This window comes from Fukomys damarensis, unplaced genomic scaffold (assembly GCF_012274545.1).
Source record: "Fukomys damarensis isolate Sample0158 unplaced genomic scaffold, DMR_v1.0_HiC HiC_scaffold_9, whole genome shotgun sequence".
NCBI classification, from domain to species: domain Eukaryota; kingdom Metazoa; phylum Chordata; class Mammalia; order Rodentia; family Bathyergidae; genus Fukomys; species Fukomys damarensis.
The window spans coordinates 582,242-597,865 of NW_022900921.1; the positions used below are offsets into that span (position 1 = coordinate 582,242).

Below are 15,624 nucleotides of genomic sequence, written 5' to 3' on the forward strand. Positions count from 1 at the left end.
CTTTAGTATACAGAAGAATCAGGTGGAAACATTTTTTCTTTTTTCATAGGGAAAACTTTTTATAATTGGAAATTACACACACACACAAACACACACACACCCGTGAGTTTGTACTCCCATGCTGTCTGATTCAGTAGATTTGTATAGGGCCTACTTAATCAGCTTGTCATCCAGGCAAATTAGATCATCTCTCTGCATTCTATAAAATGGCAAAATATAGTTGGTTTCTCATAAAATAATATGAAGATTGCATAAGTTAGGACATGTAAAGGGTCTACAACAGTACCAAATATTGTACGTGATAGGTACTGAATAAATCTTAGTTACTACAAATATTATTATTTCCAGTCATTATCATCACTACAATTAAGCACCAGAGGAAAATTTAATGCATTTATCTCCTTGAAAAATAGTGACTTGATGGCATGATGTTTAGATGAAGGAAAGAGACTTTAATTAAAGTGCTCTTCATGAAGGAAAATTGTACTTTATCTCAGGTATTTGAGTCAGCAGGATGCAAACAGTATTGGAACTAAGAGGGGGGAAAAGTGGATTTTAGACATTCAAGTAAGAGAAAAAAAAATGAACATGTATGTGTGTAGCTGAAGTTTACCATCGTAGAGTGATGGGAAATGTTGGAAGGATTTGAATTCATGGGAATACTAAATCCGTGTTCCAAGAAAAGTGTTATGTGAAGGTATTTGACGTTAGTATCAAACACAGAGAAGAGATAGTTTTTACTTTTGGCACAGTTGACTTTGAAAGTTCAGAAGTAGAAAGAATGGTATGTCCAAGTCTGTGGGTTGACTCTACTTAGGTAACCCACATGCTGCCTGAGCTGCTTCTCCCACCAACACGAAGGCAGGGAGCCAGGGTTAAGCAAAGAGTAGGAGTAGTTGTCACAGGAATCAGAAAACTAGTTATCATGAATACCCTCAAGAAGAAGGCTTTGCTCTGAGAGGAAACTTCAGCAAATAGATCTCAGAATAACTGATGGAGCAGAGAAGCCCTGCAAAATCTATAAACATAAAAAGATGAGACAATGCAGAGACCTGCAAACCACCTTCAGGAAGAGCAGTGAGGGCAGCCTAAGCCCTCCAGGCAGGTGTTAACGCTCGGGAGTGCATACGCGTTCTCAGCCTGAGAGCCAGCAGCTTCTTGAGTAAATGTATGGGCATTTCTGTTAAAGTCAGAGCAAGATAGGGCTGGAGATTTAGCTCAGTAGTTCCGCCGCCTGCCTCGCAAACACAGAGACCCGAGTTCTATCCCCAGTACCAAAAAAAATGTCAGAGCAAGGTAAACATACCATGTTCTGCTCTGTTATTTAGTATTGTGCTGAAGGTACTGCACTAGGCAGTTAGATGAAAGAAAGAAGTAAGGAACTTGGAAAAAGTGATGTGATTATCCAAAAATTCCGAAATAATCAATGGAACAACCTCAAAAGAATATTAAAGGTACAAGATACAAAATTAACATGCAGAAATAATTAAAAAATGAAAAGGAAGGTACCATTTTTAACTGAATGGATGAATTAAGTCTAAGACTTAAAGCACTGTGTAGCTTGACTTGACCATAATCAACATACCTTCAGATGCTTTTTCTGAATACAGACAAAATGTGAAATTCAGCTGGGAAAGTAGCTAAAAATAGCTGGAAAAACCCTGAAAAGGGAAGCAATGATTTGGTGGCTAGCCACACCAGGTTTTACAATACAGAGTGGCCATACCAAATTTTATAATATATAGTAAAACCTTTTACTTTAAAGTGTGTTAAAAGTTAGCCTGTAGGCCAGGGATTTAGCTCAGTGGTTCCGCTGCCTGCCTCACAATCTCAAGGTCTGAGTTCAGTCCCCGGTAGCAAAAAAAAAAGCCCTTGACTAAATAGATCAGTAGAACAAAATATAAAATCCCCAGATAGACCCAACTGTATGTGGAATTTTAGTACAGTACAGTATATAGTAAAGTGCACCATCCCAAGTCAGTGGCAAAGATGGACATTTTAGTAATAGGTAATAACTGAGCCAGGTGCGGCTGTACCTGCCTATAGACCAGCTACTTGAGTGGCTGAGGTGAGAGGATCTCTTGAACTCACAAACTGGAAACCAGCCTTGGCAACACAGTGAGATCCCATCTCCATCTCAAAACAAAGGACAGCATGAGAGACAACTGGAAAAACACCAAATTGGGTAGATTCCACACATTCTACACCAGGATAAATTTTAAATGAGGCAGAGGTGTAATTATAAGCAATAAATCTAAAAATATTAAAAGAGAACGTAACCCAAAGCTCGCTTTATATGAGGAATTTGAGCTGGGTGTGGTAGTGCACACCTGGGCTACATAATGAGACCCCATGTCCAAAAAAGGAAAAGGAAAGGAGGATTTGGAAAACTTTCTAAATTATGGTTCAAAATTCAGTAAAATTACACAATTGATAAATTTGATTATATTAAATATTTTAAGAAAATCAAAAGATAAATGAACAACAAGCTAGACAAAGGTATTTGTGACTTACATTTTCAAAGTCCTTGATACATAAACTAAGAACTAATACTTCTGATATATAAAGACTGAAAACCTGATATAAAAAATGGGCAAAAGCAATGAATAGATAGGTCACCAAAAAATATAAATGATGCTTAACATGTTAAAAGATTCAGCCTCACTTGTAAGCTAAATCTAACTTAAAACCCTGTCAGAACACCATTTTTTATTGATCATTTTGACAAGAGAAGTATTCTAAACTTTGTCAGTGTACTCTTGACAAGGTTGTGGGGGAAACATTTTCATAAGTTGTTGATGGGTTCTTATGGTAGGGAGGGATTTTTTTTATAATAGAAACAGTTATAGTTATATATGTGATTATCTGTTGTTTTAGTAACCTCACTTGTAGGAATCTAGTTTGATGATAAGCTTCATAAGTTTACAAAAATTAATGACAGACATAAGACTATTCATTGTGTTTTTGTTGTTGTTGTTGTCGTTTTGTACCAAGGATCAAACTCCGGTCCTTGCGCTTATGAAGCAGGCCCTGGAATCACTGAGCTAAATCCCCAGCCCCATTGTGATTTTTTTGTAAAAGCAAAATACTTGCCCACACAAAGGTCTGGTTGAGTAACCTAGTACTCTGCAGTGAAGTCCTGGAGGCAGTGGAGTAATTTATAGTTGTAGAAGAGAAGGGAGTTGTAAAGGTCTCTATATGCTTCTATAGGGTGATCTCTAGGGCCTGTGATAAAGGAAGAAGCAAGGTCCACAACATTTTTGTGTGACTCATTTATTATAGGAAAGGGAGACATGAAAATATATTCATATAGTTGGATGTATATGTAGCACATGTCTAGCTGCATGCATATCTGCTTTTCTTTTCAAAAGGGAGCAATGTGAGGCTAAGGTAAAACAGAAGAATTATTGCTTCAGAGGGAGTACAAGATGAAGTTAGGGAAATGAATCTTCTGTCCCTAGTTTTGACTTTAAAACTAGAAACTTACAAGGTAGGAGGGAGAGTGTACATACAATAAATAAACACTAAAGGAATTAGCACATTACCATTTTAAAGTCTGAATCTGTAGCTCAGTGGCAGAGCGCTTGCCTAGCATACTTGACACCTGTGTTTGATTCACAGCACCACAAAAAGAAAGAATTACTGCCCTACCCCATTCCACCCTCACACTGTTCTAGGGTCATCTTTAAATGCCACTTCTACTCAGAGGAACTCAGGATCCCTAGAAAAATGGCTCATTCTACACAATGTATAAGGTGAACCCTATGCCTCAAAGCAAGGAAGCTATATGAAGGTATTCAGAGGTACCAGGTGTCATCTTCAAGGAGCTGTCCTTATCCAGAGATGAAGCAGTTGGAGGATGCACAGAATAAAAGCTGCAAGTGACTGGTACTGGAGGTAGTAGAGGACCAGATTGTTACTCTAAAAATCACATTTTTTAAAATGGTTTATCTTCTGTTTTTTCCTATACAAACTGTTGAATAATAGTTAGCTAGTTGATGAGGGAAATTTTTTAACAGAATTCCAAGTAATAAGTTAATTATAGAATTAGAAAAATCACCATTTTTGTAACTATTAATGAAATGATGGATTTCATTCCAGATCATCAGTGATTGCCAGGATCAAACACAAGGTTGATAGGATATCAGTAACTTAGTATCAATGTACTTGGCAGGTAGTATTCTAACCAATGCAGTTATACTCGAATCTAACAACCATTATGTAAGAAATGCAAGCAAGTGAAATAACACTAGCCAAGAGGGTTGATACCAAAAGAAAACAACTAGCCAGATTTAAATATTGGACATTCTAGAGGACAAATAGATTTAGCAATTATTGGGCCGGGGGTTTAGCTCAGAGGTTCAGTGGCCTGCCTTGCGAGCGCAAGGACCCGAGTTCAATCCCTGGTACCAAAAACAAAAAGCTTTAGCGATTATCTGCTTAGGTCCAACATGGAACAATGGATTTGCTTCACCTTCCTTGCCCGAAATAATTAAAAATTTAAAAGCCCAACAGAAAATATGAGACAGTTTCAAGCACTAGATATCAGGCAGCAAAGGCTAGAGATCTCTGAGAAATTGGAAACAAATGAGAGGAGTCTAGGATCATTTGGCTTCGGTGTCTTGAAGATCCCAGGCCATTGTACATAAAGAGTCCCAGCAGAACTCAGTGAACTCCCTCATTTGAGACAAAAGATCTGGTACAACTGGAGAGCAAGGTAACTAGCATTCATAGAACACAGGAATGAAGAGGAAAGAAACACATAGGAAAAGAAAACAACAGAACAGAACCTGCTATCTACAGGGTCTGACTATGTGACATACTCACCAGAGAACTATTCAGCCCCTGTGTATAAGAAAACCTCCAGGCTGGAGGGGTTGTCATCCAGCACATGTATGGCAGCACGGTTGTCATCCAGAAGTACTTAAGGAAATAATATGTAATGCATTCAAAACTGAACTCTCACTGTTCCTTCCACACTTGTTCTCCCTGTGTCCTCCCCATGTCAAGTGATTCTGTTCTCTTTAAGTTACTCTGGTCCAGAAACTGCAGTATCATCTTCAACCCCTTGCTTTCTCTCCTACCTGTATCTAATCCATCTACCTTCAAAATATATCTTAGACACTGTGATAAATCAGAAAAATGTAGAAAAGAAATCCCTTTCTAGTAGCATCAAAAAGAATAAAATACTTGAAAATAAACTTACTAAGGAAGTAAAAGGCTTATACCTGGAAAACTATGAAATGTTTATACCTGAAAGGAATAAAAGATGCCAGTACAGGTTTAGTATCCCTTATCTGAAATGTTCAAGAACAATATGTTTCAGATTTTAGAGGTTTTTAAATTTGGTGGGGGAGCTGGGGATTTAGCTCAGTGATTCCACTGCCTGCCTTGCAAGTGCAAGGTCTTGAGTTTGATTCCCAATACCAAAAAAAATTTTTTTTGAATATTTATATCATAGACTTTACAGGTTGAGCATTCCTATTCCAAAATCCAAAATGCTCCAAAACCTGAAAAGTTTTGAACATGTGATTTCAGAGCATTTCAAGTTTTTAAAGTAGGGATACTCCGCTTTTAAATGGAAAGATATTTTGTGTTCAGGGATTGGAAAACTCCAGATTATTAAGATGTCAGTACTACCCAAAGCAATCCATAGATTCAGTGCCATCCTTATCCAAATCCTAATGGTATTTTTTTCCAATATAGGAACTCTGTCCTAAAACTAATATGAAATCTCAAGGGGTCCCACATAGCCAAAACAATCTTGAAAAAGAAGGAAGTTGAAATCTTAATTTCTGGACTTTAAAATTTACTACAAAGCTATAGTCAAACCATTGTGGTGCTGGCATGAAAATAGGAAAGAAAGCCAAGATCATTAAGTGCAGATAAGTCTTCAGCTGTGGTGCTAGGAAGATTGGATAGCCACACCTAAAAGAATGAATTTAAACTCATACCATCAATGAAAATTAGCTCAAATGGACCACAGACTTAAACATGAGACAAACCTAAAATCTAATCTTAGAACAAGACAAAGGAGAAAAGCTTCATGACATTGGATTTGGTATTAATTTATTTGACATGATAACAAAAGGAGAAAATGATATGTTAAAGTACAAAATTTAAAAATCTTTGTGCATCAAAGAACATGATCCAGTCCGTGCATGGTAGAGCCCAGCCTGTAATCTCAGCACTCAGGAGGCTGAGGCAGAAGGATTGAGGCCAGCCTGAACTACATAACAAGACCTTGTCTTAAAAAAAAAAATAATCTCCAAAGAGTGAAAAGAAAGCCATGGAATAGGAGAAAATAGTTTTAGAAATCATTTCTCTTATAAGAAATTACTATCTAGAATATAAAAACAACTCCTATAATTCAGTAACAACCAAAAAAAAAAAATTAAGAAATAGGCAAAGGAAGCATTAGATACTTCTCCAAAGAAGGTATACACATGGCCAATAAACACATGGAGCGATGCTTGGCACCACTAGTTGTTAAGGAACTGCAGATGAAGATCATAGTAAGCGCTCACTTCATGCTCATTGGGATGAATAATAATTTTAAAACATAACTGTTGGGATGGCTGTGGATGAATCAGACCTCTAGTAGATATGTCAGATGTATCCAGTGGCGAAAATGGCCTGTCAATCCCTAGACATTAATATCATTCAGTCATTCCACTCTGGCTTCATACGCAAAAGAATTGAAAACAGAGAGACTCAAACATCCTGCACATCCATGTTCACAGCAGCATAATTCATAGTAGCCAATAGGTTCATGTAGCCTGAGACCATCTGCATATGAATGGAGCATCCTTCAGTGGAATGGTACTCTGGGGGCATCTGTAAGGATAAACCTTGAAGATCTACAGCCAAGCAAAATGCACTAGTCACAAAAACACAAATACTTTTATGATTCTATTTGAGATACAAAGAATGATCAAAGTTACAGCAACAGAAAGTAGAATAGTGGTTCCCAGGGGCTCGAAAGGAGAAATGGAGAGTAGCTGTCCAGTGAGTAGTTTCCATTTTGCAAGTTTAAGAGAGTTTTAGAGATTGGTTAAGTGAAAATACTTAACTTGCTGAACTATACATTTAAAATGATTAAGATGATGAGCCGGGCATGGTGGTGCACACCTCTAATCCCAGCACTCAGGAGGCTGAGGCAGAAGGATGGCTTTGAGTTCGAGACCAGCCTGGGCCACATAGTGAGTTTCAGGTCAGTCTCAAGTAAAGAGTGAGACCCTGTCTCAAACAAACAAACAAACAAACAAACAAAGATGATTAAGATAATGGCCAGGCATGCCTGTAAGCCAAGCACTTGGGAAGCTGAGGCAGGAGAATTGCCACAAGTTCAAGGCCCGCCAGGGCTACATAGCCAGACCTCCAAAGAATAACAAAATAAAGATTAAGATAGCAAGGTTTGATGTAAAGGTACAGAATCCCAATGATGAATGTGATTGTATTGTATACCTAGATTGTACCAATAACCTCAATAAAAAGAAAAAAAAAAGATAGCAAGGTTTGTGGTGTTTTTACTTCAATTAAAGGATATTTTAATTTCCAGAAAGGTAATATGAAGCTGGCATGATGGCACATGCCTGTCATCCCAGCATTTGGAAGGCTGAGGCGAGAGGATTGCAAGTTTGAAACTGGCCTGGGCAACGTAATGATGAAGGCCAGACTGAACTGCTTAGCCAGACCCTGAAATATGGTAACAGTGTTTCAGGGTTTGTAGAATATGTGTAAGCAAAATGGTTGACAAAGTGGCACAGAGGCCAAAGGGAATGAAATCCAGGTGTGCCAAGTGAGGCCCTTACGCTGTAGCATGTAGTACAATTACCTGAAGTTCAACTGTGATTGAAGAGGAATACATTATCCCTAAAGCAACTAAATAACAAAAGGGTATATAACTAGCCAACAGAGGAGGTAAGTGGAACCACTGAAAGTTCTCAACCCAAAAAAGGGGAAAATAAATAGAATAAAAATAGACAACACACCAAGCAGATAGACCTAAACATAACCTAATCACTACCTCTGTCTATGGCCTTAACACCCCAGTGGGAAGCAGAAATTAAGAGATTAGATAAAGGAACTATGGATATAGCTCAGTGGTACAACACTTGCATAGCATGTTTGAGGACCTGGGTTCCATACCCAGCACAGCAAAGGGGGGGATAAATAAATATATATATGTATATGTATATAGGTGTGTGTGTAAATATATATATGTAAACAAACAAATACAAATAGGTTAAAAGGTTAGGGGAGAGAAATACCATACTAACAACACAAATTAAAATAAAGTTGGTGTGGCTACATGAATAGCAGAATAGATGTGCGAGCACAGCTGTTGCCAGGGATGAAAATCACTTCTTAATAAAATGGCCACTTTACCAAGAGCCTGTTATAGCCCTAAATAAACATTTATTCACCTCGGTAACAGTGGTTCAGAACCATAAAGTAAGAACTGATAGAATTGCAGTGAGAAATAAACCCACAGTAGGGCTGGGGATTATTTAGCTCAGTGGTCCCAGTGCCTGCCTTCCAAGTGCAAGGTCCCAAGTTCTATTCCCAGTACCAAAAAAAAAAGACTACAGTTATACTCAGAGATTTCAGTATCCCCCTCAATAATTGGAAGAATTTGTAGACAAAAAAAATCAGTAAGTATGTAAGACTTGAACAGCATAATCAACTAATTTGACCAGCTTGACATTTATTTAAAAAAAAAAAAAAACTCCACTCAATTAAAACAATGCACATTCTTTTGAAGTGTATTCTAGACCATAAAACAAGTCTCAATAAATTTAAAGGGACTCAGGTTCCCTCAAAGTATGTTCTCTGGGCACTTAAAATTAAGTAAGTCAGTGAAAAATCTCTCTGGAAAATCTCCAAACATTTGAAAATTTCTGAATAACCCATGGGATAAAGAAGAAATAAAAAGGGAAATTAGAAAACTATTTAACTAAATGAAAATGTATTAAAATTTAGAAAATGCTACTAACCCAGTACATGAAAATAAAAATGGAGATATAAAATTCATAGTATTTTAAAGTGTGATTGCACGTCAGAGTGTGCCATTTATGTATATGCGGTTTACTTCAGTTGTATCTCTATAAAGCTATTTAAAAGGGATGATAGGGCTCATGAATTAAAAGAGGCCTGAGAGACATAGGATCCAGATGGCAGTGTTCAGACTGGTACCCTGATTGAAAGAATCCACTTGTCAAAACACATTCTGAAGACAGATGTGTGGTGGCATACATATGTCATCCCAGCTTTCTGGGAGGCTGAAGCAGGAGGATCACAAGATTGAGCCCAGCCTGGGCAAGTTAGCAGCTTGGAAAGACCCTGTTTCACAATAAAATATTTTTTAAAGGACTAAAGGATGTAGCTCAGTGTGGGTTCAATTCCCAATACCTGGGAAAGAAAAAGAAGGAAAGAGAGAGAGGGCCAGCAATTTAGCTCAGTGATGCTACACCTGCTTCGCAAGTGCAAGGCCCTGAGTTCGGTCTCTGCTACCAAAAAAGGAAGGGGCAGAGGGAGGAAAGAGAAGGAAGGAAGGAAAGACAGTGATTCATTCTATAGACAGAGAGATTGTATGTCTGAGTCAGAGACAGCGTTGAGTTGTGGTAGATAAGCCAGTGGCATCAAACAGGTGAAAAATGCAGATAATACATTGACCATTGAAGTTGGATAGTGGGTACATGGGTGTTCATTAAATTACAAATTACTCGTGTATGTTTAAATGTCTCCTAGAACTTTGTGATTTGTAAAAATCTTTCTCAGGAAATCTAAGTTCTCCCTGTTTTAGTACCAGCCTTACTCCTTCAGCTTCAGCATCTGCCTCTGCTCGCGAAGTTTTAAGATCTAGTTGTGTGTAGAACGACCTTTTGCCCCTTTGTGCCTAGGACAATCTTAGTTTGAACCTGGCTTTCCCGTGTAGACTCTAACTGTGAAACAGGTGCTCACCAGGAACATTGACGTGTGTGCTTTCCTTCATGAAGCACCTGTGCTTCACACTTGTCTTTACCAGGCAATCCCTTTGTTCACAATCCCTGTTCCTAACCCTGTGCTCTTCCTCATCAGACACCTTCCTATGCATCTGTCCACGTCTTAGCTCTGGCATCATTTCTGGAAAGACTGTAACATTCCCCTTGTGCCCTGCCCTACCCTTCTCTCCACATGAATTTGCCTCCTTTTACTGCCGCACCGCCCAGGACAGCCTTTCTTCACGTTAAGTTAAAATGTGTTTACTTGTCTTCCCTCAGTTCAGAAAGCTTTCTGAGGTTTGGAGCTCGCTGTCTTTGCACCTTTGAGTTGTTGGTGTGTCTGGCAAAATGTTGGCTGAAATCCCATTTAGAGATGATCTGACTTAACTCAATGAGAAAAGCAGCCCTGGAACGGTAAATGTACTTCCTCACTAACAGAGCAAAGTAGTAACGTAACTACAAGTAGAGCCCAGGACTGCATCTTTTCTCACACCTGATGCTGGGATAAGAGCTCAGGGAGCATTGGAAGTTTCTTTTGCCAAGATAGTTTGCACCCTTAGCAGTGACCATCTCCAGTGCACAGTCTGAAAGCTGTTAGATCAGGGAAGGGAGCAGCTCTGGAGTAAGCAAGAAACAGAGTGTGTTAATGCTGCAGTACCTCTCATGTTTATCACATCCAAAATGCAAAAGTGATTGTGGTACCTGCCTTTTTCGCTGCAAGAATGTTGAATGAGAACAGCTGCGAGTTTTTCTAATTGTTTTTAGAATCCTCTTACATGATGTGACAGAGTGATATCAGGTATCAGGGACTTTATACCTTTAATTATTGAAAAATGAAGACCATGATTTATAGATCTTAACATTTAATGTCTGTTTTTATTTGCCATTTCATAGCGTCGTCTTGGAGATGCAGCCAAGAGAGCCATCAGTAAATTGACAACCAGAACAGTAAAAAAGGGTGATAAGGTACAGTAATGATAACATTGCCTCATCTTGGAAACCCTGTTCTTGCTTTACTTGTCATCAGGAAGCCCTTCAGCTAGCCCTCTAACTTCCCTCAACTTCAGATGTACTTACCACCCTAAGTGTGAAGAGCCTCCTTACCAGCTGTGGTTTTCTTCAGCTTTCTTCTCCTGAAACTCAGCATACATCTTCCAAGAATTCTACTTTGTACATTAAATAACCAGGGACTCTGTGCTTTCTTTATATTCCTTACAACTTTGTCTGTTTGGGGTTTGGTTGTTCACTAGTTAAGTGGAGAACTAAAGACCTGCGTTTCTAGAGTGCTTCAGTTAGCAGGGGGCTCTCTCTGTGGTAGGCCAAGCAGTTTGAAAGAGCACAGTTTGTCAGGGTTGGGGCTAACGCTTGGGGGATAGAGCCTGAGGAAGCAGTGACAAAAGGTGTTGCTAAGGCCTTGAACCAGAATCCCCCATCAGACCTCAGACCCTGCTTCTCTGTAAGCAAAAATAACACCTTAATATTAGACCCTACGTTCAGCATACACAAGAATTACCAGAATGAAAAGATAGCATCTCTGAATCTGCCTCCTGCCCACAGTGCTGACGTGTTAGCAAAAAGTGCTGGAAGGATGATTTCAGAAGATTCTCATCTTCCTACGTTTTCCCACCCTCTTGGACTTTACCCCTTTTTATTCTCATTGCTATGATGCCTCCATATGTACTTGTCCTTGATACAACTTCAGAGGAGGAGACTTTCTCTTAGTACAATGAAAAAAGAAAGAGAAAATATAAGCAGCATCAAAAGAGCTGCACTTATCTCCAGAGGGGTGGTAACCAGTACAAATGTTTCCTTGGCCTTTACCTGATATTACTGTAATTTGAACCTCCCTGAAGCTGTCTAATCTACCCATCTTCCTTTGTCCCCCAGAGTAGCGCAAAGCAATCCTCCTTTTAATTATTAAAGCCAACACATCTTCTTAGTGCACCCCCAGACCTGCCAAGAGCTGTCCCACTGACTTTCATTCCAAGTGGCAGTGACCCAGCACAGTCTCACCTTTCCTGCTTAGGCTGCTGGCTTGCTCTATTTAATGACAGCTCTGTTGGGATCTCCTCAGCCCTTATGAGAAAGAAAATTAGCCTGGTGCCCACACATCTGATTGATTTTCCCTGACTCTTGGTAAAGACCAGATGCTGAGTTGCGATCTCCTTTAAATCTGCGACTGCATGCAGAACTCCTGGTCCTGGGGTGGTTTCTGGACAGCAGCCTGCAGAGTGCCATCTTTGTTGGCTGTGCTTGGGTGCGGGGGTCAAGTGAGCCTCCTGATGAAGACCCAGGTTGTGTAGGGTACACAGTAAAGACTATTCAGACAAACCCACCATGCACTGCAGGTGGAAGGGTAGGAGCATAATGACGAGCCAAGGTAGTATAGTCAGTGCAAATCTTGAAAAACACTAAAACTATGGCTTGAAAATTCTACGACATCTCATAAACAGAATTATCATCTATTACTATGACACAATTTCAAGACAAAGATTGGCTTAGATAGAATTTGGATCAGTATAATTTATATGAGCAAATGAAAGCTTATTTTGTTACTCTGATAGCTTTCACTTTATGAGTATTTGCTTACAGTAGCTGCCACAGGAACATTCTCAACTGAACTGTGTCCTCCATTTGTACAGGTGTAGCATGTGACTTGTGCCCTGTGCTCTTCTTTTTAGGAAACAGACCCAGACTTTGATCATTGTGCAGTCTGCATAGAGAGCTATAAACAGAATGATGTTGTTCGGATTCTTCCCTGCAAGTATGTGAGCTTTCTTTTTTTAAAAAAAGAATGACATGAATGTGTTTTGTATGTCTCCCTTTAGAGTAGGTGTCCACTTACTTCTGACAGCCACCTGGCCCAGGCTGTTCTGGCAGCTACGGCCACTGCACACAGTTCACCATGGAGGCTGTGATCACCAGTGAACAGCACTGCTTCTCAGGAACTAAATGTACATATGCTGTGAGAAGCACACGAGACACAATCATTAGATGCTTGCTTGTAACTTAGGAGTTTTGTTCTGCCTCCTGTTCATCTTCAGAGTTCGTCACTGGGCCCTCTGGCAAGACTTCTGCAGTATTCACTAGTCTGTGGGTACCGTGGCTCTAGGGACTTGAACTAAGTCTTTTCTTGAAGCTTGGCCATGCAGCATAGAATGGACTGATCCCTGCTCTGTGCTGCTCCAAGTCAGAGCAAATCACATTCACTGTTTTCCACAGCCCTCTGACGCCAGATAATCTAAAAAGGGTGTTTCCCATTTATATTAGCTTTTCATTACCTTAACAAAATATCTGAGGCAGGCTACTTAGAATGAGAAAGGGATTTGTTTTGCTCACAGTGTGGGAGGCTTGAAGTCCACAACCAGGGACCAGGCAGGGGCAGATCAGTTTGACCTCTGGGGCGGACAGCAGATGTCACATCCTAGTGGTGGCCCATGAGAGCAAAGAGGTCAGGAAGAGAGACCAGGTGAGCCAGGCTTGCTTCTTTTCTAACAACCGTGTTTGAGAATTACCAAAGGAGCTTCACACCCTAGTGGCCAAAGGACTTCTCACTGAGCCCCATCCCTCAAAAGTTTCACCATCTGCCAGCAGCACCCTTGGGACCAAGCCTTTAGTCACAGTGGATGCTTGAGGAACACACAGTCAGAAGTTGCAGAGCCAATAGAGAGGTCTGCTGTTAATGCTGGCCATGGGTGCAAACCTCCGTCCAGGAGTGTGCATGGGAACTTTGGTGCCTAAAAAGAGCACATTTTCTTTAGTAGCATATGGAGTTCTACCCTGGTCCTATCCCAAGCTAGGGAATACAAAATATTAAGATACATGTTTCTGACTATCAATTGGAAAACTGTAAAGTCATCTACTGAAGAAACCAAAACGGAAGACTTTTTCTTTGTTCTCTTCTCTCTTCTTGAAAAGAGATCCACATAACTCAGCCTTCTAATTATACCGTGTTGGGCAGGGGGTATAGTTCAGCACTAGAGTATGAGTCTCTAGATTCAACCCTCAGAACCACAAACACTCCCACACTAAAATACTGTGCATGTGGGTAAATAATACTGAGTAGTTGTCTCTAAACAAGTCTTATGTTACGTATTTACAAAGTAATCTGTTTTGAGCCTAGGAAAATCTGTTTTTTGGTTTTTCGTTTGCTTTTAATCATAGGACTTAAGAATTTTGTATCAGGGCTGAGGATTTAGCTCAGTGGTTCTGCCACCTGCCTCACAAGTGCAAGGACCTGAGTTCAATCCCCAGTACAAAAAAAATAAGAAATAAGAAATAGCTCAGTGGTTCTGCCACCTGCCTCACAAGTGCAAGGACCTGAGTTCAATCCCCAGTACAAAAAAAATAAGAATTTTATATCTTGAAACAAATCCAGGATTCTGGAGGTCAAGTCATTGTAGTTTACATTCAAAGAAAATCTATGAAACTAAATGTCAGCTATCCTATAGAAAATTTAAATTATATAATGACCAGTTTTTCCTCATTTGTATTCATTTACAACCTTTAAAACATGAGGTTAAATTTAGGAAACACGTATACACATACAAATTAGGAAAATAATCAGTGGGCTACATTTCAAAGCATCATCAGCAGACACTTGCTTTGATCAAGGGAAAACCAAAACTTTACAAATTCTCTATTTTGGGCCGGGGATTTGGCTCAGTGGTGCCACCGCCTGCCTCGTAAGCGCAAGGGCCAAAGTTCGATCCGTGGCACCAAAAAACAAACAAATTCTCTGTCTTCTAGCTCAGCCTCAGATCCCCTGGAACCATCTAGTACTAAAGTGGAGGAGCCATTCCTGGGCTGTGCTAAAATGAGAGTCCTTTGCTCAGGGGAGTCTCAGCCTAAAATAGAGTCCAGGAGGCTTGCTCTAGTTCTCTTCTTCCCTCAAGCCTAGGCTTTTCCAGAGTTCTGTTCTAAGGGGTTTTGGTGGATTTTTTTTTTGTGTGTGTGTGTGTGTGTGTGTGTTTCTTGTTTTTGTTTTTCCCTTCAGTTTAACCCAGAGAGGTCCAAATCTCTAAATCTGACCATGCATCAGGATGAGTGAGGGGCTGTGAGAAACACACCGTGGTGGACCCTAGTGTACTGAATGAGTTTCTGAGTGACTCTGATGTCGCAAGACCACACCCTCCTGTGGGTGAAAGAAGAGAACCGTCTCTCAGCCTTCATGCTTGAGTATCAAAGACTTTGGCAGACTCAGCAGACTTTCTTTGGGCTCCTAGTTACAGCCCTGTTCCTTCAGCGGTCTCGGTCCATGCCTTGTCGTGACAGGGCGTGCTTGCTGGCCTGTCACACTTCTCCTCTGTGCTTTATTACTCTTAGCTCTCAAGTCCCAGCAAGTCACAGCTTTCTCTAAACTATCGCTTAACCTGCTTAGTAAAACATCAGGTGCAATAAAAATTAACTTTCCACATTGAGCAACATTTTGTGACAACCTTTGTCCTACAGCATAGTTCTCAGCCTTGGCACTGTGGAGGTTTAGGGTCAGATCATTGGGGGGAAGGAGTGGGAGGAACTATCTGTGCACAGAATATTTATCAGCATCTTTGGTCTCCGCCCACCCACACCACACAGTTACAACCCAAAGTCTCCAGATGAGAACCACTGACCTCGTGGACATCCACACACATGTTCT

At 40.1% G+C, this 15,624-nt stretch overlaps 1 protein-coding gene across 4 annotated transcripts in view; it reads left to right on the plus strand.

Moving 5' to 3' along the window:
* The window catches only part of Rnf130 (ring finger protein 130), a 115,498-nt gene that overhangs the window by 54,272 nt on the left and 45,602 nt on the right, over positions 1-15,624 (plus strand). For all 4 annotated transcript variants that reach the window (XM_010623748.3, XM_033761505.1, XM_010623749.3 and 1 more), the window contains 2 exons: positions 10,881-10,952; positions 12,668-12,750. In XM_010623748.3, coding sequence (XP_010622050.1) covers positions 10,881-10,952; positions 12,668-12,750 — 155 coding nt within the window. The remainder of the gene's footprint in view (positions 1-10,880; positions 10,953-12,667; positions 12,751-15,624) is intronic.